The sequence below is a fragment of the Pteropus medius genome, unplaced genomic scaffold (assembly GCF_902729225.1).
Source record: "Pteropus medius unplaced genomic scaffold, Ma_sr-lr_union100, whole genome shotgun sequence".
Taxonomy (NCBI): domain Eukaryota; kingdom Metazoa; phylum Chordata; class Mammalia; order Chiroptera; family Pteropodidae; genus Pteropus; species Pteropus medius.
Window position 1 is genome coordinate 11,138,287 of NW_024342471.1, and position 22,361 is coordinate 11,160,647.

General features: G+C 48.4%; 2 protein-coding genes across 5 annotated transcripts in view; both read left to right on the forward strand.

Moving 5' to 3' along the window:
* The first annotated feature begins 1,396 nt into the window (after positions 1-1,396).
* On the forward strand, positions 1,397-8,623 carry ADIG (adipogenin). The gene is made up of 3 exons (XM_039864329.1): positions 1,397-1,571; positions 5,316-5,448; positions 7,126-8,623. Exons 1-2 carry the CDS (start codon positions 1,445-1,447, stop codon positions 5,432-5,434), a joined length of 246 nt encoding a protein of 81 aa, XP_039720263.1. The 5' UTR covers positions 1,397-1,444; the 3' UTR covers positions 5,435-5,448; positions 7,126-8,623.
* A 3,502-nt stretch (positions 8,624-12,125) lies between these two features.
* The window catches only part of ARHGAP40 (Rho GTPase activating protein 40), a 34,790-nt gene continuing 24,554 nt past the window's right edge, over positions 12,126-22,361 (forward strand). For 2 of the 4 annotated variants that reach the window (XM_039864327.1, XM_039864328.1), the window contains exon 1: positions 12,126-12,414. In XM_039864327.1, the coding sequence (XP_039720261.1) occupies positions 12,269-12,414 (146 nt within the window). In that variant the 5' untranslated portion in view covers positions 12,126-12,268. The remainder of the gene's footprint in view (positions 12,415-22,361) is intronic. The other 2 variants (XM_039864326.1, XM_039864325.1) reach the window with 2 other exon arrangements.

Below are 22,361 nucleotides of genomic sequence, written 5' to 3' on the forward strand. Positions count from 1 at the left end.
GCTCTCCTCCCTCCGTTTTTCACTGTGGCGGGCCCTTCTGGGCTGGTGGCTTCCTATAAGAGAGTCCTTCTACCCCATGACTTCTTTTAGGTCTACCACCCACTTCTTGGCAGCCACTCCCCCATCCTGGAGCTGGGTCTGCCCAGCTTTCCAACCTGTGCCCCACAAAATGCTGTGGTCTCAAAATTAAGTCTGCATCAGACTGGTTGCTCATTACTGTGTCAAGTCCTGAGCCTCAATCCCTACAGGTTCTGACTCGACGGAGCAAGGCGAGTGTGAAAATCGGCATGTTTCGTAAGCACTTGTGAGCTCCCACCCACCTGCCAGCAGCAGCCGAGGCAGGTGGTCCGAGGACCCTCTTGGAGAATACCGCGCTTCTGCCTTTCCCTCCACAAGCAGCAGCCCTTCCTGGTGTGGGCTTCCCACGCTAGTCAGGCTCCCAGCCTGGCCGGAGTTCCCCTCCAGCTCAGGGACTGTTCCAGAGCGTCCTGCCTGCCACAGGGCCTGGCACATGGAGGTTTACTAACTACTTCATGAATGAATGAATGAATGAATGAATGAGTATATGAATGAATGACAGGTCAGGTGGGAGGAGATAAGAATAGCATTTGGGAGTATTTGCCCACTTGGGAGATAAAGGAACAGGGTTAAAGCCTAAAGGCCCCTCACTGAAAACCCTAATGAGGAGAGGTGCTGAGGCTCCTGGATTAAATACACATTTACTGAGGACCTGCTATGTGTTAGGAAGTTTTTAGATGGCAGCCCAGTGACCCAGTCTGGCTCAGCAGACTTGTTTGATTTGGCCAACAATGTTTTAGTGTTCAACATTTTTAAACTGGGAGATTTCACATAAATATTTAAGATTTTTTGGCTTTCTTGGAATAAGTCAGGAAAGCTGGCAATATTGAACTTGCATTTCTCACATTTCAGTTACTGGCTGGAGCTATAACATCTGCTTGCTTTAGATGCACTAAGCTCCATCCAGTTTGCACAGTTCCCACCACTCCCACAAAGTGTAAATGTGGGCACATGTAGCCAAGATTTTGGAACTGGGGACCGAGCTGGCTCCTGGAGGAATCTGAGACCTTAAATCTATGAATATCCACCTGGGGGCAATGTTTATTCCAGCACTTACTTTTCTAACTATTGGAAGCTTGGTGAGGTAAGATTTCCATCCTGCAAGAGGAACCCAGTAGCATCTTAGCAGGGATTCATACCCAGGCCTACCCGTCTGGAAAGCCTCAACATTTATTCTCATTGCTCTGGCTCCTGACCGTTCAGCCAAAACAGCTCTCCCTTCGCCTGAAGGACACTGTGACTTCCTTGTTACATCACCGGCTCAGTCACAATTGGGCTGAAGGCAGAGCATGGCCCAGCCCACCAGGTCCCCGGGGCAGCCCTGCCAGCTCAGCCCAGGCTGGCCCAGCTTAGCCACATATGCACCATGAAGTACCCTCTGGTGCCGCTGGTGAACGACCTCACGTTTTCTTTCCTGGTTTTCTGGCTCTGCCTGCCCGTGGCCTTGCTGCTGTTCTTGTTGATCGTCTGGTTTCGCTTCTTGCTTAGCCAAGGTGAGTTTGCCCAGGTGGGGCCCTAATCCTGGAGCTGGGCATGGGGTCCAGAAACTACAGCAGAGAGAGGGACTTCCTTTGGGCATTTTCATTGCTGCCTCAGAGTTGACAGGTGGTACCTGAAAGAGAAAAGGACTGACCTGATAAGAGTTTCTTAACCTGGAATCCCAAGAATGAGTCCCCAAGTTTGACTAGGAGGCAATATGTTATGTGTGCACATCTGTGCTAGGGTCACTGCTAGCACATAAGGTCTTCGGTGTTAGTAGTGGCCTTTGGAAAGAGGTGGACCTTTGGGCAGATGAATTAGTATAACATTCCCTTCCTGTGAATGCAGCCAGGGCACAAGGCTCAGTGAGCAGAGCATGGTCTGGATTTCAGTCCTCACCCCCTCAGCTCAGTGATTTTGTACAATAAACAACTTGTACAGTGGGGTATGGCAGCCTTGGGTATTTGTCAGAGGTCCAGTAACACACTGTTTTCTGCCTAGACCATACATCAGAGAGGATCTGGGTTTCTCTGAGACATAGGATCACTGATAAGCTCAGCGCGCCACCGAGAAAAGCAGGAGGCAGGGCATAGCTGGCCGAGACGGAAGCCGGGGGCTGGTAGGCAGGGGTGCAGCCTGGCCACATGGCACAATGACACTCTGCCCTGTCAGGTGTCAGGCATCCTGTCTCCCTGGGCCTCTTCCTAGGGACTGCTTGACCTCCTACCTGCTCCTCAGCCCCATAACCTTTGGCCTACTGGGCAGATGCTGCCACCTCTGATCAGATAGCATTGAGACAGGATAAGCAATTCACTCCCTAACCTGCCCCATGACTTCAGATGTGGGGGCTAGTCATGACGGAATTATTAGCAGTTCCTGGGAGACCTTCCAGGAAATGTTTGTTTAAAGTTACGATCTCCTCACTCTCAGGATGAACCACAACACTCCCTGAGGGGTACATCTCAGGCATCGGGCTGGTGGCCGGTGGAGGTCAGCACTTATCTGTATGGTGGCTATAAAAGCCATCTGTCCGGGGTCTAGAAGATTTGGGCGCAGATTTCAGCCTTGCCCCTTAGTAGTTCATAATAATAGCTAACCTTTTTTTGAACGCTGTGTACTAGGCCTTGTGTTAAACACTCGATGTGTATTATTTCATTTAGTCCTCGGGGTAACCCTGTGAAGTAATGCTTATTGTACAATTGAGGAAACCGGCTTGGAGAGGAGAAGCAACCTGCCCAAGGTCATACACCTATGAAATACTTAAGAGTGCTGATTGTCTGGTGTCAAATCCTGGCTCTGCCACCTACCAGCTGTGTGGCTTTGGGCCTTAGTTTTTCAGAGCCTTAGTTTTCTTATCTATAAAATGGAGATAATAATGGTCCCTACTTCTGGGGCTGTGGAGAGATGCACATCAACGGCAGGGCACACAGTACATGCACACACATGGCACATAGTAGGTGCTTGTAGGCTGAGAAGTAATCCAGTTAATGTTGGTTTTGTCAAGGTAGGAGGAAGTATAGGAGTGGCTTTGGATGGCTTCTCTGGAAGTGGGGTCACTTTACCTAAGGTCTAAGGAACTAGTCTCCAGTAATTCATTCTCCTCGGAGGCCCTGCTCTAAAGCCATCCACCACCTGCCCTGCCCCACCCTTTCTCACACTTTCTCCTGAGTGGCTGTTGACCCACCGAAGCCTTATGTGGCACTAAGAAATAAGCCCTTTTATTAATTTTGCAATGGACAGAAACTGTCCTTAAAGTGAGGTTAGCAGCCCTCCCTCAGGGCGCCTGTCTTCTTGGAACTCTCAGTATCATTGCCTCTGTTTTGTCCTTGTGCCGGGAACTGGTCCAAACCCCAGGATCTGGGGCTTGCAACACCCTAGCCTGTGGTTTCCTAGTCTGCTATGGAGTCACTTTGGCCTGGAAACTAGGATGAAAAGCAGACAAGAGTAGCTCTGATTCCGCCTCCCCACCCCTGCCTGGCCTGCTTAGCAGGGCAGATTCTGGGCCCAGGAAGCAGAGGGTTGACCAGCAAGTGCCATGTGGCCCTCAAGGACATGATTTCCCAAGCTGAGCGGGGAGCAAGTGGAGAGGAAGAGGGAGCTGCCTGGTGAGACCAAGCGGCACTGAGGCAAGGAGAGATCGTGGGCAGCTGAGCCCTGGGGAAGCTGGCCATGAGGACAACAGTAGTCCTTAGCCATCACGTGGGGGGGCATGGTGAGGATGAAGCCATACATGCCCTTCAAGGAGAGTATGCACTGCCAAGGATATTTCCTTTGCAATTTGAAAGGAAATTGCAGAAAGAAAGAAGACCTTCAAAGAAATGGACTTTAAGGCTGAAACAGAGAAGTAGACACCATAGGCCATGCCCATTGAGGGTCTTGCCCACCCCTCATGCTGGTCCTTGGAACGAGTTGTTAATTTTGAAGCTGCCTTTGAGTTCCCAGGCTTCAAACAGGTGCACCCAACAGAACTACCCAGGACTGTGGAGAGAGAGGCAGGTTTGAGTCCGGCACAACTACTTCCTGGCTGCGAGCCCAGACGTCACCTTCCTGAGCCTTCCTCATTACAGAACTCAAATAACACCAGTCGTTGCCTCAGGAAGTTGTTCAGAGGATTAAATAAGAAAATGCATGTAAAACACTTAGAACATAGAATGTGTCAGAAAATAATCACGATGTCTAGAGAACAACAGTCACTCCAAACCATCGTGCTGATTTTTAACTCATAATAACCGCCAACATTGTCGAACACCTGTTTTACGTGTCTTACTTCAGTTAGCCCTCATCATAGAAGAGGCTACTGTTATGCCCGTTTTATAGATGAGGACATTGAGCCTGAGCCTCATCCGTCTCCTGTTCTTGGTCTGCAATCTGAGGGCTCTCTTCAGCCTCCATTACTTCTCTGCAACCAGTGAAACGAGTAGATGTCATAAGAAAAATAATAATCTCCCCTCCCCCTCTCCTTTTCACCTTGACTTCCCAAGGTAAGCCATGTCAGCAAGCTCATGCACCTGTTTAATGGTGCATGTAGGCTTTCCCCCAAAAATTAAAAAAAAAAATGGGGGAGGGGGTGTTGTTTTTCTAAAAAAAACAAAAAAAAACAAAAAGGGATTCTACCATAAACATTTCTCCACAACTTGCTTGTAATACATCAGACATCTTGCAAGGGGAAAGATACAGACCAAATGCAGTTGTTTCAACAGCTTCTTGACACATGCCATTGGATGATGGGCCAGGTGTCCATCTGGTGGTAGTCTGATATACGTCAGCCATCCAGACCTCTCATGATGGACGTGCATGCACATGGTTTCCAGAGTGTTTTATTGCTTGTGTGTGTTTTACCACAAAATAGTGCTGAAATGGAAATCATTGTACATACGTACTTAGATATTTGTTAATGAATGGACTGGTTTGTGGACAAATGGATGGTTTGTGTCTCCTCGGTGCCCTGTTTCTGGACCACACCCAATACAGGTAGGTCATTTGCTCACCTCTAGGGTCCTTCCCTGTTTTGTAGGTGGATATGGCCACTTTCTGAGTCTCAGAACAACCTTTTTTTTTTTTTTTTTTGATCCCTGGTCACATTTAATGCTATGAAATTTTCCTGAGGTCTCAGGGCTGTCCCATATGTCATGACTCTGCCTTGGTCCCCTCGCCTCAGACAAGGCTTCAAGGATGCCCAGGCCTGGCAGGGGACTTCTTTTGGGTCAGGGCAGGAGACAATGTGACCACCCGAGGGGCCTTGTCTCATACCTCCACAGATTCAGAGGAAAATGACTCAGATTTATGCTTTGATTGGGAGCCCTGGAGCAAAGGCCCAGCCAAGTTTCACTGGGACAAGACACGCCATAACCAAAAGGAGGAGAGGCCGGGCTGGTGAGCCTGTTCTGCCAGGTGAGGCCCTTCAGAGAGGTGGGGTTAGGGGGGCAGCCTCAGAACCTGCCCACAGCCTTGGGCAGCCAGCCATTTGGAGAGCTGGCTCCCTTCACCATATTGGAGAGCTCGCCACCTCTGCCATGTCGGAGAAGCTTCTGCCCCATTGTGTGCAAGACCTGTTTTTGCCATGTTGGAGGACCAGCCACCTCTGCCATGAAGAATTTTCTTGCAAATGTCCTCCTACCTTTTACTTCTTGACCTCACCTCCCACAACTCTCCTCAGGGACTTGGCACTGACTGCTCCCGCTGCCTGGAGCCCTTCTCCCCTAGACGTCCACTAGTACACTCCTTTACCTCTGGGCTTTTGCTCAAATTCTCTTTTCCAGCAGGGTCCCCCTGACCTCCCTCTAATATAGCCATCTCTCCCCGGCTCCATGGCCCCCTTACTATGCTCTCCTCCTTTTGTCAAAGATAAAGCACTGATCACCTCCTGACCTGCTCGATGATCAATGTGTCCAAAGCACCCATAGCAATGCCTGACACATAGTGAGGGCTCAACAGATATTTGTAGAAAGAATGACATGATGACAATGATAATAATAGTACTAATAATAGTAATAATAGCTAATACTCATTGCGTGCTTACTAGGTACCAGGACCTGTGCTATGCATTTCCCTTCTACAAGCTCATTTATGAAATCTTAGAAAGAGGATATGACTTTTACCTCCATTTTACAAATGAGAATGCAGAGTGGCAGTGCAGTTAAGTAATTTGCCCAAAATGACAGAGCTCCAGTGCTCATTGCACACCTTGGAGACCTCATCCATTCTAATGGGTCAAACGCCATCTCTATGCCAATGACCTCCAATGTGTGTATCTTGCTCTTATCTTTCTTCTGAGTTCTATTATCTACATGACACCTTTTCATGGCTAGGATGGGATTTTTATTATTATTATTCCTTTCGCTCGCTGCCCAACAGAGCAAGACACAACACATGATCTTCTGCCAGTTTTTCTCCGTCTCCATGAACAGCACTACCATCGATGGGTCTAGTCGTTTGAGCCGTACACCTGGGAGTCAGCCTCATGCCTTTCTTTCTCTTCCATCCCACGTCCAGTCCCACCCCAGCCTCCATCTCTCCACGGGTACTTCTCTCTGTTCCCAGAGCCACCACAGCCTGTGCTAAGTCAGCACTATCAACATGTCACTAAGTCCCTACTCTGCCCGCTGTGGGTCACGGCTTGGAGCCCCTGCCTGTCTGGAGGAAGGAGGTGGAGGCGAGAAGCAGGGACCCTCACTCACCCTCAGTTACAGTGATTCTTAGCCTTTCCAGGTCACGACCTTGACAGCGAAGGGCCCTTTCCCCAGACAAACACACACATGCCCATGCACTCAGAGTTTTGTGTGCAGGGCTGGCCCCATGGGGTGTGACTTGTGTGGTCCCACAACGTCCCACGTTTGGAAGACTCGTGCTTGGTGTAATGCTCTGCTGGCGCTGTCTTGAACTTTTTAACGAGGGGCCCCACATATGATATGTCTGTCCTGTCTCGTTTGTGTACAGTTAGTGGGGTTAAAAAAAGAAGATATTTGAACTCTGCTTGGGAACTCTGTCCCATTTATATAGAGCCTTTCCTACCCCCATGTTGTATCTGTTCTTCTCTTACTCTCATTCAATTGTTGTCCCTACACCCAGCCTGCCCTTTGTTCCCAGCTTGGTTTTCCTGGAGTCAGCTGGGCGTTGGCAATGGCCGAAGCGGATGGGAGAGACTCGCCGGGGAGAAAAGAGGATTTTGGCAAATGAGGTCTTTCCCTCAGACCCTCGCCTCATCCCCTCCACCAATGGACACGCGAATGCCTCCAGAGGACCCAGCTGTTCTCCATTACAGACGACCCCACAAGCCCAAGTCTGTGAAGATGGTATAAGCAGTGCACGGGGAGTAGCTGGCCAACGGAACTCAGAGGCAGTCCTAGGGCAGGGCTGGGCCAGAGGGTGTGGGTCCGTAATAAAGAAAGTGGGGGATTCTGATGCTCAGGAGACTCCTGGCAAATGTGCTGGGCCTGGCCAAGTCCATTCATTCAATAGGCCATGGAGCCCAGGCCTAGCCCTGGCACCAACCTGAGCCATCCCCAACTCCCTTGGGACCCCTGACCCTCCTTCCCATCTGTTCAAAGGGCTGGGCGGTCGATCTTGCTGATTTCAAACCCTCTCCTTGATTAGCCTTCAGATTGATTTTAATAACAAATGTTGGTTTTATAAATATCTGCAGAGTGCCTACCATATACACCTAGTTATGCTAAGGCCACAGTAAGTGTTTAATGAGCACTCACTGTGTCCTTGAGCTCTTTTCTGTGTGCTTGATACACATTATCATTTTTAACCATCACAAGATTCTATGAGGTAGGGTCTTTGGTTATTCCTGTTTTGCAGATGGGGAAACCAAGGCACAGAGTAGTCAACCAAATGGCTGATTCACAATGGTCAAATTGGGATTTGAACCTAAGCCCTGTGACTCCAGGGTTGGAGTGTTGTGCGGGGACCTGGGGCAGGCACTTTGAAGAAGCCCCTATCTGTCCATTCACCCCCACTGGCTACCCAGAGGCGCCCAGGGCTGGAGAAGGGGACAGGCCCCCCTGGGTATGACTGGGTATCACCTTCATCCCCTTTTACTCTCACCTCACATCCCACCAGCCACCACAAGGCGTTTAAAATGTCCAAAGGAGAGAGAATGGAGCCTGAATTATTAGCTGGCCTCCCAGACTTCGGTCTCCTTGGCTCTGCTCTTTCTGTTCTATTAGTCTGATTGCTTCATCCAACACGTCCCTCCCCTGCTTAAAGCCCTCTATGGCTCCCCATGTCTCCAGGATCAAGTCTGAGTTCTTTGTTTGGTGAGAGAGCCACCCTTTGGGTTCTGAGCCCCACTGAATGTGCTGGACCAGGTTTCTGTTCTTACCAACAAGGCTGCGGCGAACGCCCTTGAACTTACACTTTTGTATACAAGTCTGCTTCTATCTACGAGATAAATCCTGAAGGGAGAAATTGTTGCATATAAGATTTACGCATTTACATTTTGCAGATATTGCCAAGTTTGTCTTAGCAAAAGGTGACACTGAGAGTGTACAGAAAAGTGCCTGATTTTCCAGGCCTTTGGCCCACTGTACACCCCCTAACACGCACACACACACACACACACACACACCCCTTTTTCTACCTTTGCTTTGTTCCGGTTGATGAGCTTTTGTCAATGTTGTGTTTTCCCGGCATTGAATAAACACTTTTGATAACAAACTTCCCTATGGCCAAAGCTTCTCCCTGGCTTGTCTGGCATTTTTTCTAACCACCTTGCTCTGTGGCGTCCCAGGAACAGCTCAGCTTGCCATTGTCCCCCACCGTGCGGTCAAGGACTGTCAGGGATTGTCCAGCCTCAGCGTTGACCTAGAAAATCCACGCAAGTCACCACCCACCCCCGCAGCCCCCAGGCACTCTGGAGGAGCCAGAGGAGCCTCCAGGGGAAGCTCAGTGCCTGCGGGGAAAGTGAGCACAGCTAAGCTCTGTGGAGGACGGCTGGGTCTACTCCTGGAAGCACCTTTGGTAGATGGCAGGGGAGACAGCTCCTCAGGGCTCCTGGCAGGTAAGCAGCTCTGGATGGTGGTGGGGGCCATGGGGAGATGCCCTCCTGCTTTGAGTTGGGGGCCGAGGCCCCGGGCCTCTGAGGGTGTGGTTGGAGGCCCCTTCCTGGCCTTTTGTCCTGTTAGACAGGAGATGTGCGTGTGTGTACATGTGTGTCTGATAAACACACGCCGTGATTCTCTAGTGATGGGCTCCCTGAGAGACATCACCCCCTTATAGCAGCCACGGCCGTGTGCCTGCCACTGTGCTAAGTGCTTCCCACGTCGTCTTATTTGATCTTCACAACAGCCTGGTGAGGTGGGTCATGGTTCCATTTTTAGATAAGGAAACTGAGGGTCATAGAGGTTAAGTAACTTGCTCAAAGTCACACAGCCTGGAAGCAGCCTATTTTTCTGACTCTTAACTGAGATGTGTTTCTCAAGATCCATATAATGTCCCTGGCTCTTCCTGGACTGGATCGACGCAGCTTAAGGTTGTGGTGTCGAAGTTTGCAGTAAACACAAGTAAACTTGGAACGGTAAGTGTACACGTCTCCCGAGCTCAGGGAGCTGGGAGGACAGTCGCCATGGCATGATGGGGGCGCTGCAGGGACTGTCAGAGAAGCAGGAACCATCTGATGGTCTGTGGAGCTCTCATCGTGACACATCTCCAAGGCCTGTCATAGTTCCAGAGTCTGCAAGTCCAGAGTCCAGGTGCTGGCAAGGCCAGGCTCCCTCTCGGCCCGCAGGGGAAGAAAACTTCCTTGCCTCCTCCAGCTTCTGGCAACTCCAGACGTTCCTCAGCTCGTGGCTGTGCCTCTCCAATCTCTGCCTCCACCTTCACGGGCCTGCTCCCCGCGTGTCCCATTGTCTTCTCTCTGCACGTGTCTATCTCGGCCCGAATTTCCCCCCTTTTTAAGGGCCGGTCACTGGATTAGGGGCCATCCTAAGGGGGGCATTTTAACTTGATAACCTGTCAAGACCCTGTTTCCGAATGAAGGTCATATTCTGAGGCTCTGGGGGTCAGGTCTTGCACATATAATCCCGGCGGGACACAGTTCACCCCCTAACCCTCTCTTTGTGAGAACTGAATGTAGTAACACATGTAAAGCTCTGAACACAGTGCTCCCTAAATCGTATCCATAAGAAAAGCTCCTGGGTGCTCGGCACCTGTTATCCCACTGAATCCTCACAACCATTGAAACGATGAGGAAGCTGGGACTCGGAGAAGTTAAGGCATCTGTATGAAGTCACACAGCCTAAGTGGCAGAACCGAGAATCAACCCCAGGCCTATAGGAGGCTCCACTACATCACACAACACAGCAGTGGGGAGTGGGATCTGCTTGGAGGGATAGAAAGGCAGGGAGGAAAAGCTGAGCTTTCTGGGTTTGAGGGGCATGAACTGTTCTTGACAGCGAGTGGGTGGGCTGGCTCTCAGGCTGCCCGGGGAGGTACTGGCAGGCCGCCAGGGTTCAGGGCCGCCAGGTCTGAGTCACTCTGTTGTGACCCAACCGGCCCGGCCGATACTCCAGGGCTGGGAGCGGGCCAGCTGCGGCTGAGGAATGTTGCCCAGAGAGTGGACACACTTCACTTCATTGTCAGCACACGGCTCTCCAGGAAGCCGAGAGGCGGTGCTTCCTTACAGAAGCTTGAAAGGCCGAGGCTACTCTCTCTTTCTCTCTCCCTTCCAAGGGTTCCCTACACCTAAGGGAAGTCAAGATTTTCTGTTCAGGTACAAATGTATTGACACACTCAAGCATCTATTTATTTATTCACTCACTCATTTACTTATCCACCTGTTCACCTAATGGCTCACTGATTCTATTCCTTCATTCATTCACTCATGCTCACATATTCACTCTTCCACCTATCCATCATTTATCCATTCTTCATTCATTCATTATCCATCTATCCATCCATCCATCCTTTATTAAGTACTTACCACGTTTTCCGCACAAGGCCACTCGTTCCTTCCAAAGTACCTTTCTACCCACTTTTACTGCTATTTCAACTTGCATGTTGAGAGGGAAAGCCTGTGTACCAATGGGACCCCCCGATACTTGGCCTTCTGGTGGTGTGGTTCCCGAGTTTCCCCCTCAGGAGGAAGCTTGGGAAACATGGACAGTTGGTCACCTGCACAGCCTTAGTCTGCATGTGAGAGCCAGTGACGGCCTGCTGAGACGTGGGGCTCCCGAGGGCCGTTTGTCCTGTGGACCCCTTCCCACATTCTGACGCCAGGACTGTGCATAGTCCTGGGCGCTGTGTCTCCAGGGGGACGACTTCCGGTTATTGGGCTCCTGTGGATCTGCGCCCCTCCTCGAGGAACACCGCGGGGCTGCTCTTCTTAGTGCAAAGGCAAATACGCTGCCTGGGAGGGTCCCTGACACCCAGAACCTTAGACTAGGGCGGGCTGGGCCAGGGCAATTCAGGGGAGACCACAACATTCTGTCCCAGCCAGAGAACAGTGTAGAGACTTCTGGCCCAGAACAGATATAGAAATAGGACACAAGCTAGGGAAGCCAGGAGGAACACCCCTTCCTCATTCCTGCTCCTACACATTCCAGGCTACCTGTCGGTTCCCAGGGAGGCCCTTCCCATTTCCTGCTCCCTTAGCTTCCATCCTCCCTCCCTACACTGACTCTGCCTTTTTCACACTCTCTACACACTCCTGCTGGCTTGCTTTTCTGTTTCCTGGCAAATGTCACCGTCCCCATTTTACAGAGGAGGAAGCCAAGGCTCAGAGAAGGTGGGAGACCTGTTCAAAGGCACAGAGGCTGTGGCCAAGCCAAGGCAAAGACCCCTGGGTAATAGATTATTTTTTCCATCCACATTAGGTATTTTATTAATGTAGTTTTATTTAAAATCAGTTGTCTGTAGGTAATAATAATGGCAATACAAATTGTATTTCATGACAGTTTTTTAAAGGTGCTATTTCTACTTTACCTCAGTGGAGGCAGGTGGGCAGGGCTCAGGGGTGCGCGCGCGCGCGTGCGCGCGTGTGTGTGTGTGTGTGTGTGTGTGTCTGTTTGTAGGTGGCCCTGGCTGAGCCAGCCCTGCCAGGGAGGAGGTTGGACAACTGTCCCGGTGTGGGGGTGTCTGGGAACTGGGCGTGCCACAGGTGCCACAGAGGCCCAGCAGCCTTCCTCCTTCTCGAGCTGTCGATTGAGTCAGCTCCACAGCAGCAGCAGCAGCGCAGCGGCTGGCCTGGTCGCCGTGAGGGTTCCAGCCCATGGCAGAGCCTGCCCTTCTCCCTGCCGCCCAGATGAAGAGGCTGGCCCCGGTGTCACTGGCCTCACCATGTCCCCGGATCCCACGGGCCCGCATCGCCAGGCAGCCGGGGCGCTGTGCCTGGCGCTGGACTGACCTGGGCTGCAGGTATGGGAGTCCCAGGAGGGGATGGGAGAGGTTTGGGCCATTGGTGTCTTAGGGCCAAGGCTGAGGAATGAGGGGACCAAGCTGAGGGCCTACTATGTGCCAGGGGTCTATGTCATCTCAGTCTTCATAACACCCCTGTGAGGCAAGGTTCCCTTCCCATCCTACAGAAGAGGAAACGGAAGCTCTGAGAGCTCAAGTAAACCGACTGCCGGGTGGTGGAGGTGTGTTTCAAACCTTGGTCTGTGGGACCCCAAATCCAGACCCTTCCTGGGATACGACACTGCCCTGGCCTCCTGCTGCTGGCCTCCGGCTGCTGGCCTCCTGCAAGGGTCACGGATTTGGGGAGTCTTAGAAATGTGAGTGACCCTCATTATATGCTGTTTCCCCTTCTCCTGGCTGTAGAGAGTATTAGGGGGACCCTGGGGTTTATTTGGGGTTTGGGATTCAGGACCTTAAGCTATGGAGCCTCAGCTGGGTCAGTGTGGCTGTGTGGTCACTTGGGCTGACAACTGTGTCACTCCTCCTCCTTGCTCAGCCTGCCTCTGACGGCCAGGCCAGAAGTTTTAAAAAGTCATTTCTCCCCATGTATGATTTCAGCGTATTACAATACGATTGTTACAGAAATTCAAACGGTGCAGAAGGATCTATGCCTATTCTCCAAAACTTACTGTTTAAATTTTAGCATATAACTGAGGGGAATTTTTTGACAAGTATAAACCAATACTTATGTGGTTCTACACAAATAGGATCATGCTACCTGTGTGCTTCCAGGCGTCCTTTGATCCTCTAATTAGTGTTATGGACATCAGTGATATAAAGATCTAACTTGTTCATTTTAATGGCCTCCCAGAATCCAGCTTTATGGATGTCCTTTGGTTAATTTGAACCAATTGATGTCCTAGCTAATGGGCAATTAGACTGGTTCCAATATTTAACGATTCTAAGCAATACTTCAATGAACGTCTTTGAGGATTTGTGTGGGTAAAAGTCATTTCTGGAAGGGTAATTGCAGGTTTAAAAGAAACAATTGGAATTATGAGAGATCCTGCCCAATCACAGTCCAAAAATGTTCTAGCTCAGAACATACCTACAGCAGGGAACCTCCCTTTGTCCCACTCATTTCCACCCAGGACCTGAGGACCGACCGTGGCCTGTAGGTGGAAAGCAGATTTGGGGAGTAGGAAATCCTGATCCTAGAATAACTGAGCCCACAGAGCTCCCCGACGCGGGAACAACTTCTAGGCCCAGGGAAGAGGCAGCGAGCTCGGGGAGATCATTTGATTCACAAAGCATATTCAATGGGCTCCTATGCATGGCAGGCCCAGGCCAAAATTACTCAGGATATGTGATTTTATTGAGAATTGATCTTAATAAGCCAAAGACATGACTGTTTATCTCTATCTATCTATCTATCTATCTATCATCTATCATCTATCGCCTATTTATCCATCCATCCATCCATCCACTCACCCACCTATCCATCTACCTACCTACCTACCTACCTACCTACCTACCTACCTCCCTACCTACTTATCGTGGCTGTTCCCCTGACCTTAATCTCGTGGTTCCCTGTGATCCCTGAGGCCATTAATATTAAGTTCACATAAGAGTACTTGACATATTGAATGTGCTCATGTGCTGGATGAATTTTGTTGCATTCCCTTTTTTACTTCAAACAAAACAAACAAAAATAATACTCTTACTTCCAGAAGTTTTTCAAACTCCAGAGTTCTGTAAATCTTTTATTTGAATTTAATCTTTATTATAATTTTGAGTATTGAAAAACTACTCAAAAGACATCACATACCTGAAGTGATCTTAATAAGCCAAATACTTATTTTGTCCATAAAAATTACGTAAATCGCATGATCTGTAAATACTTTAAATTGAACTTATGAAAGAGCTTACAGTAATATCATTGTTCTCTCTTGTTTATTGAGAAGAGATTCCAATGGCAAAAAAAAAAAAAAAAAAAAAAATGAAAACCACTTCCCTGAGACAAGGCTGGTTCGTCTGCTCCGGGCCAGTGCTTTTGTGTATCGGTTCACAAAGTCACTAGGTCAGTTCTCCCTACCCTCCAAGTTCGTTCATCTCACTGGTCACTCACTTGTGACTCATTTATTTATTCAACAAATTCCAGTGGGACTGTAAGCTCCCAGACACCAGGCCAAATCTGTTTTTGCTCACCTGTGTATCTCTAGCAACCAGTGCACTGTAGGTGCTCACGAAATAGTTGTTCAATGAATGAAATGCTCACTGTCCGTACGTGACGTCCCATGTTGGGCATGGGGACATGAGGATGAATACGATCCTCCCAGCCCTTGGGATTTCCACAGGTTGGTCCAGGAGGAAGACTTTGGACTGATCCACTACAATAGGATACACTAAATGTTGATTAGAAAGATCTGAACAGGGGGACTTGAGTCAGTGTTGTCATCAAATAGAATTTCCCCTGAAGTGAATGGGATATGGAGTGTGAGGGTCTATGTGGACTGAATCTTAAAATCTTGCAATGTTGGCCTTGGGCTGAGCCTTAATGGCCCAATCGTGCCAAGATGACTCTGTAGAGATTTCCTCCAACCTCGCTTCTCCATAGAAATATATTTTCTGTTAATTCATGATTGCTATAAAAAAATTGTAAAAAATAACAAGTGATATCCACTTCCCCTTTCTACCTCCAGCCCACAAAAATAGTAATTGTGAGCAGTTCAGTATAAATCCTACAAGATTTTATGCTTCATAAATATATATTTACATAACTGTATATGGAAAATCTAATATGATCTAATTCATGCATATAACACTTATCTACCTATAGCGTTTTGTATTTGACCTTTTCCATGTGATAATGTCTTTTCATGGAAATACAGAGATCAGTTGTAGAAGGACAGCCTACATTGTTCTCTTTCAAGGCTACATGATATTCATTTTATGACTAAACTACTTTCGTTAACTTGCTTCCTATAATAGACTTTTAGGTTCTCTCTCTCTCTCTCTCTCTCTCTTTCCCCCTCCCTCCCTTCTTTCCTTTTTCCTTTCTCCTTTCTTTCTTTTATTATTTATTTATTTATTTATTTATTTATTTATTTATTTTTTGGGTGGCTGTTATAAATTATACTGCATTATCTTGGACACATATCTTTGGGCACTTATGATAAATTCCCCAAATAGGAATCATTGAGTCCAAAAGTATCTACATTTAAAACTTGGAAACGTGTAGCCACGCGGCCGTTCCAATTACAGGCTCCCTACGTGGGTGCCGGCTTTTGTTTTCTTTTGTTCTTGACTCTCTTGTCTGGATATTATAGCTCTTTTTAGTCTTTGCAAATTGTATTTTGTTTAAACTCACCTTTCTTTTATTATTAGTGCGGTTGGACATCTTTTCACATGCTGAGTGTCTGATAGACCACAGAGGCAGGAAGACCCATTTTGAGTCTAGCTCAACAGTCAGAACCCCTTAATCAATAATGGGTTAAGTGACAGGTAGTTTGTGGAATAAACCAGTTTTACAAAGTCTGCCTAAATTCATATTTTGCTCATGTGTAACTCTGAGGTCTCTGCCAAAGTCGATCAATTTCTCCAGATACGATGTACCTTTAAACCCCCAGACACGCACTTCTTTATGTGACTCCGAGCACTGAATGGGTCACCCACACACAGTCTTAATGGATCAGTTGTAGAAGGACAGCCCGCATCTCAAAGTCCAGCTTCGCCACTAACCAGCTGTGGGACTCGGGGAAGTTACTTAACCTCTCTGAGCTTCACTTTCCTTTTCTGTAAGATGGTTGCAAATGACAGATCCTGCCTCACGGGCTAGTGGTGCGGATGGAATGAAATGAATGCACGTGAAGGGCTTAGCATAGTGTGGATATACAGAGAGTACACAGTACATGCCAGACATAACTCTGGGAGCTGACTTCAATAGCACAGACTTGTTTGCATGTGATAAGTGAATTCCTGACTCCTTGGAGTGGTAGAAAGATCTGCATCTGAGTCTCAAATCCTCCACTTACCACCTCTCCAAGCCTTTCCTTTATTTGCAAAATAAGTGTCATTCTAATCGTTGCTGTTATTCACAGTCATTTCATCACAGTTCTTCTGGGATCTCCAGAGAACTGCCACCTCGGCTTTGCCTAAAAGCCCTTGCACGCAAATTCTCTCACCAGCAGGGAGGATTTGACTGATTCTTACACACCCGAGAAAGGCAGGTCCCTTCTGCCAGGGCTTCTTATTTCCCCTCTTGCCTCACAGCAGAGCAAGCGAGAAGGCTCTAATTACACGGAGGGCTTAGGCTGCTCCTTGTTTAACTCCGGGATTCTCCACCCCTGCAAATCCCCTCCCATTAGGTATTGCTGACTCCACCCAGTTGGCCAACAGATGCTCAGAGAATGTGCGAATGCCTTTTCCTTGACACTTGCCAACCCTAGGTGTTAGCAATCTTTCTGGTGTCTGCCACTGTGATGGGTGAAAATATTTCATTGTTTTAATTTGCATTTTCCTAATAACTCGTGAGGTTCAACATCTTTTCGTACTGAGCATTTACATTTTATCTTCAGTGGCCGTTGATTCATACTTGCTGTTTACTTTTCTATTGGATTTTTGGTGGGCAGTTTTTTCCATATTGATTTCTAAGAACTCTTTATATAGAGCAGACAGTAACACTATCATTTGTTGGGAATATTTAAAACACCGTTTTATCATTTGTTGCAAATATTTCTTCTCAGTCTGATCCCTGGTTTTATTAATTTATTTATGGTGTTTTTGTTATAAAGAAGTTTTACATTTTGATATAATCAAACCTCAGGTGTTTCCAGTTATGGCCTCCAGAATTTATTTTGCCTAAGGAAATATTCCTCACCACCCCTTACTTCTGGACTTCGTTCTTGTCAAACCCAAATGCAGGCTCAAGAGACATTCCTTTGTACTTCCCAGCTTAGTAACCTGCTTCCCTCGCTGTGAGCTTTGAATGTCTCATCCTCCCCCCTCCCCCGCCGTGATAACTGACTTTTCCTTTAAAACTGAGTTCCAACATCTCCATCTGCAGGAAGCCTTCTCTCCTCAACCCCATCCCACTCTGGTTACTGCTCTCTGCCTAGGGGCTGTTTGCCCCATCTTAGGTGGTTGGTAGGCTGCTCATTGGTTGGAACGGTTTTGCTTTTAAGCATTCGTTAGAGCACTTATGATGAGCCAAATGTTTTTCGTGCATTACTTTACTTTATCCTCACAACCCTGTGTATACTATTATCGTCACCATCACCTCCATTTTGCGGGGGGTGGGGGGAAGACTAGGGGGCTTTCCCATGGTCACACATCAGGAGGACAAGCCCAGACCCAGAAAGTCTGACTTCAGGAACTGGGCCCTCAGCCACCGTGTTACGTGTCTCATATTGATGCTGTAACAAATTTAGTGTCTTAAACAATACACATTTATAATCTTAGAGTTCTGGAGGCCAGAAGCCCAAAATGGGTCTCCCCAGACTAAAATCAAGATGCCGGCAGGGCTGTGGTCCTCCCTGGAGAATCTAGGGGAGAACCCACTGTCCAGCTCCTAGAGGCCACCTGCCTTCCTTAGACTGTGGTACCCTTCCATCTTCAAAGTCAGCAGTGGCCGGCTGTGTCCTCATGTTAACATTTTTTCTGGTTTTCACCTTTGGCCTTCCTCTCCCCATTTAAAGACCCTTGTGATTACACTGGGATCACCCAGATAACCCAGGATAGTCACCCCATCTCAAGGTCAGTTGATTAGCAACCGTAATCTCATCAGCAACCTTAATCGCCCCTGCTGTGTCACATAACTGTGACACAAAAATTCAGTCCCTCAGTCCTACTAACCACATTCCAAAGCACAGATTCTGGGGATTAGGATCTGGGCATCTTTTTCTTTTTCGGTGGTGGTGGGGTAGGTGTTCTGTCTACAACAGCCACTCTTCCACATGGCTTCTCCACACCTTAGCCACCTGCCTCACTCCCTCAGCAGCTGCATCAAAATCACCTGGAAGGCTTGTCACAACCCAGATCAGATCGCTATGCCCCCCGGAGTTTCTCATTCAGTAGTTCTCAGGCAAACAAGGGGGATTTACAGAGGTCTTTCACATATCCAGGTTTCCTAGCAACTGAATCAAGCATCCACTTTTAAACTTAAGTTTGTTAAAACGAAATGAAATTAAAAATTCAGTCCCTCATTCCTACTAACCACATTCCAAATTCTTGGTAGTTACACATGGCCAGTGGCTATTGTATTGAGCAACACAGTTCTATACATTGCCCATCATATAAAATAATCTGAGTAAATGATTCCAGCTGGGACAAAATAGTTTCTATAACCTTGGATCAGTGCAAGCCTCAACCCCCCAGGAAACCTGCAGAACCTCTCTGGCAAAACACCTCCGGATACACAGCCCATTTGAAGGGGCAGCCACGACTCAGCTTCAGCCAATTGCTGTCACTTAGGGGTGGGGAGTGGGGCAGGATTTTCGTCTCTTTTGAAATGTACTAAACCCAGTGGAATGACCACTCTGCTACTTCACATGGAGATTGGCTGATCCTGATCTTCTGGCTGGGAATATAGGTCACCTCAGAGGTCATGGGCAGGACCTTAATCTCTTCCAGCCATCTCAAAAATGCAGGCTGCCTCTCCCAGAAGTGCCAAGTGAGAATTTTGATGCAATCCATCCGTTCCCGCCCCACTCTTGAAAACTTCCGTGCAATTCTCTGAACCCCAGACACATAATGATGCTCCCAGCAGAGCTCCCCAACACTGGTCGCACAATGCAATCAGCTGGGCAGCTTCAGACGATACTGATGCCCCGGTCCCATTGCCGGTGGTTTTGCTGCAGTTGGTCTAGGGTGTTGCCTGGGCACTGGGAGTTTGAAAAGCAGGGTTGAGAACCACTGGTCCATGGGCCTGGTCTCCTCACCTAGAATGTGCTTCATATATCTCTGGCTCTTGCTCACCTGGACTAGTGCAAGGAGCACCCACAGCTGTACCTTTCTCTGTCTCCTGGCCCAGCCTCGGACCTAATTTGAGAAGCTAAAGTATATTGATTATATTTCACAATGCTTTTATCCTTGTTGTCTACAACACAAAACAAGTCATGCTTGAAAATTGTACAACCCAGAGATCAGCTCTATTGGAATTACGACGTGGAAGAGATGTGGTGAGCATCGCTGAAGAACGTGCACGCCGCCCGAATGAGTCTTGTTTCTTAAGAGGAAGGTTGTGGCCTTGCAGGGATTTTAGGAGCTCAGTCAAGATGACACTCAAAGAGATAAACACAGGATTCGGCTTTTATTATATATCATTCCTGCCCCGCCCCCTCCCCACAGGGACCGCTTCATCGATGGCCGTGTTGCTGGGTACATTCGGTTTGTCCATTCCGTTTGTGAACTGCATAAGGATGTTACATCCGATAGGGCGCCATCTGCATCATAGTCATATCCTGAGTTTTATGAGAGTACCTGTGTGGGCATGGGAAATCCAGACCTTCTGGCAAGTCCTAAAGCAGCAGAGGAGAAACCCACATTCACACGCATGGCCGTGAACACGTTCATGGGAGAGTATGGACTTACACAGTCCCTCACACACCCTTGTGCTCGTGGCTATGACCTTTCAACCTCTGACTTGCTTTTCAGCCTCTGTTCTCAGAGGCCTGATTCTCACCCTTCATTTGACTCAGAACCTGTTATGTCATTTCACCTGGGGGTTGGAGATAGGGTGGGACACAAAGTGTGCATGCAACATGTGTATCTAGGATTTGGGAACGTGTGTACATGGGAGAGAGTGGGCCCACTGCTCCTCGTGCTGAGCTGTTTGGGTTATTCACTAATACACTGTCTCTGTCAGCTATCACTGTGTAACAAATGATCTCAAACTCAACGGCAATCACTTATTAAAGCAAAACTCATTATTCATGCCATGCGTGCAGTGGTCAGCTGAGGGTTAGCTGATTTGGCCTATGCTCTGCTGGGTGGCTCCATTTCAAGTTGTGAGTCTGGCTGAACTTGCTCCTCCTGCTCACTGGGCTCTGGTCTGTGCCATGTGTGTTCCTGCTGGGACCCAGCCTGCAGCCGCCCAGGGATAACCTGCCACGGTGATGCGGGGTGCATGAGGGCCAGCCCCAGCACACAGGCACACGTCATGCCTTGGCTTGCCTCATGTCTGCTAACATTTCATTGGCCAAAGCACATCAAGTGCCCGAAGGCCAGTCAGGGGATGGAGGTGGTGAGGGGCAGTAGCCTCTGCCTCTAGCAGGAGGAACAGCAAAGTCACATGGCAAAGGCCTTAAGTGGAGAGAGGTATAATGAATTGAGACAAGAATTTGATTTATTTCATACTAACAATACAGAGGGACAACACAAGCCACACACTTAGGACTTTTTGTTGGGAAGACATTTTCAAACACTGTAGAAGATAGAACTAGGACCAAAAATAACTCTTGAGTTCCTACCAAAAGCCTCTTTCTGCAGCCCAGAAACCTTGGAAAAGCTAAGGCGTCCTGTTTTTCCCTTCCTGCACCTTTGCCTGTGCCCTGTTCGAAGCCAGGGATGGTTGTAACTGGGTGTGACTAGGTTCCTTTAAGCATTCAGCATTCAACTGTCCTCGTCCCACGCTGAACCAGAGGCTAGTGTCAGCAATTCATCACATAACCTCTAAAACAGCACAGTCCCTAAAGTATTGGCTGGCAGTGTTGATTGCCTGAATATTTGGGGAGGAGACAAAAGACAGCGTCGCGTCGCACACCATTCCCCATTCCTCCGGTGGCGGTCACCTCTGGCAATCAACTTGTCCCCCTCTGTCCCTCCTTCCTCGTCATCCCCAGCTCCTTACCTGCCCTTTAGCCAGGTAAAGCTTGGCATTTCCTCAACAGCGTAGCTCCTCCAGCATGTCCCATTGGGGAATTACCTCGATCTGTCACAGTAGATCATTATCCACTAGTAATTCTGAGACGGGAGGATCTTCAAGAATCAGGGAAGCCTGTGGCTTATGATAGGGAGAGGAAGCTTAGCTGATAAGAAGCAGACCCGGGGCCAAGTCCAGGCTGGTGGTTTTCTCTCCTGAACCATGTGCTGTCTCTGGTCAACGGGGGAGAAAATTCGCACAAGGATCTTACCTCATAGTAGTCGAGAATGTGGGCTGTGGGGCCAGATGTCCTGGGTTCAAAGTCCAGTCTTGCCATTTACTAGCCAGGTAACCTTGGACAAGTTTTTTAATTTCTGTGTGCCTCTGTTTTCTCATCTGTAAACAAGATGATAGTAATAAACTCATGAGGATTATATGAGTTAATCTACTAAAGCAGTGTACTCAACAGGGGTGATTTTGCCCCTCAGGGGGCATTTGGCAATGGAGACGGGGATGCTTTTACTGTCCAGCAGGTGGAGGTCAGGGATGCCGGTAGACGTCCTACAATGCACAAGACAGCCCCCCGGCCCCCAGGACAAAGAATGACCTGACCTGAAATGTCACTAGTGCTCAGGTTCAGGACCCTGGTGCTGTGTTCGGAGAAGGGCCTTGCACATGGTCAGTGTTAATGTGTGCTGGTTGTCATACTCCAGCACCTGCATTGGGGTCCCTTTGTCACTATGGCCACATGGCCTGTGCTTGTGACTACAGCCTTCTTAACTCATTGTGGCCTCAAACATTCACAATGAGGAGAGTAATAATAATTATTATTCCAGCAGTTCCTATTTCTTGTACATCTAATATAGGCCAGATATTTTGCCAAACACCTTATTTACATTGCTCATGATACTCACAGTGAGAGTAGCTCTGATTAGCCCCCAGTTTGCATAGAAAATGGAGGCTCAGGGAGGTGAAACCTCTCACTCAAGATGCTCAGGCACGAATGGAACTCAGCTTGTGTCGAACTTGGGAATGCTCTGCGAACTCGGGAATGCTCTGCAAATTGTCGCTGCCTTTTTCTGTGATCAGTCAGGGAGGCGACAGCAAG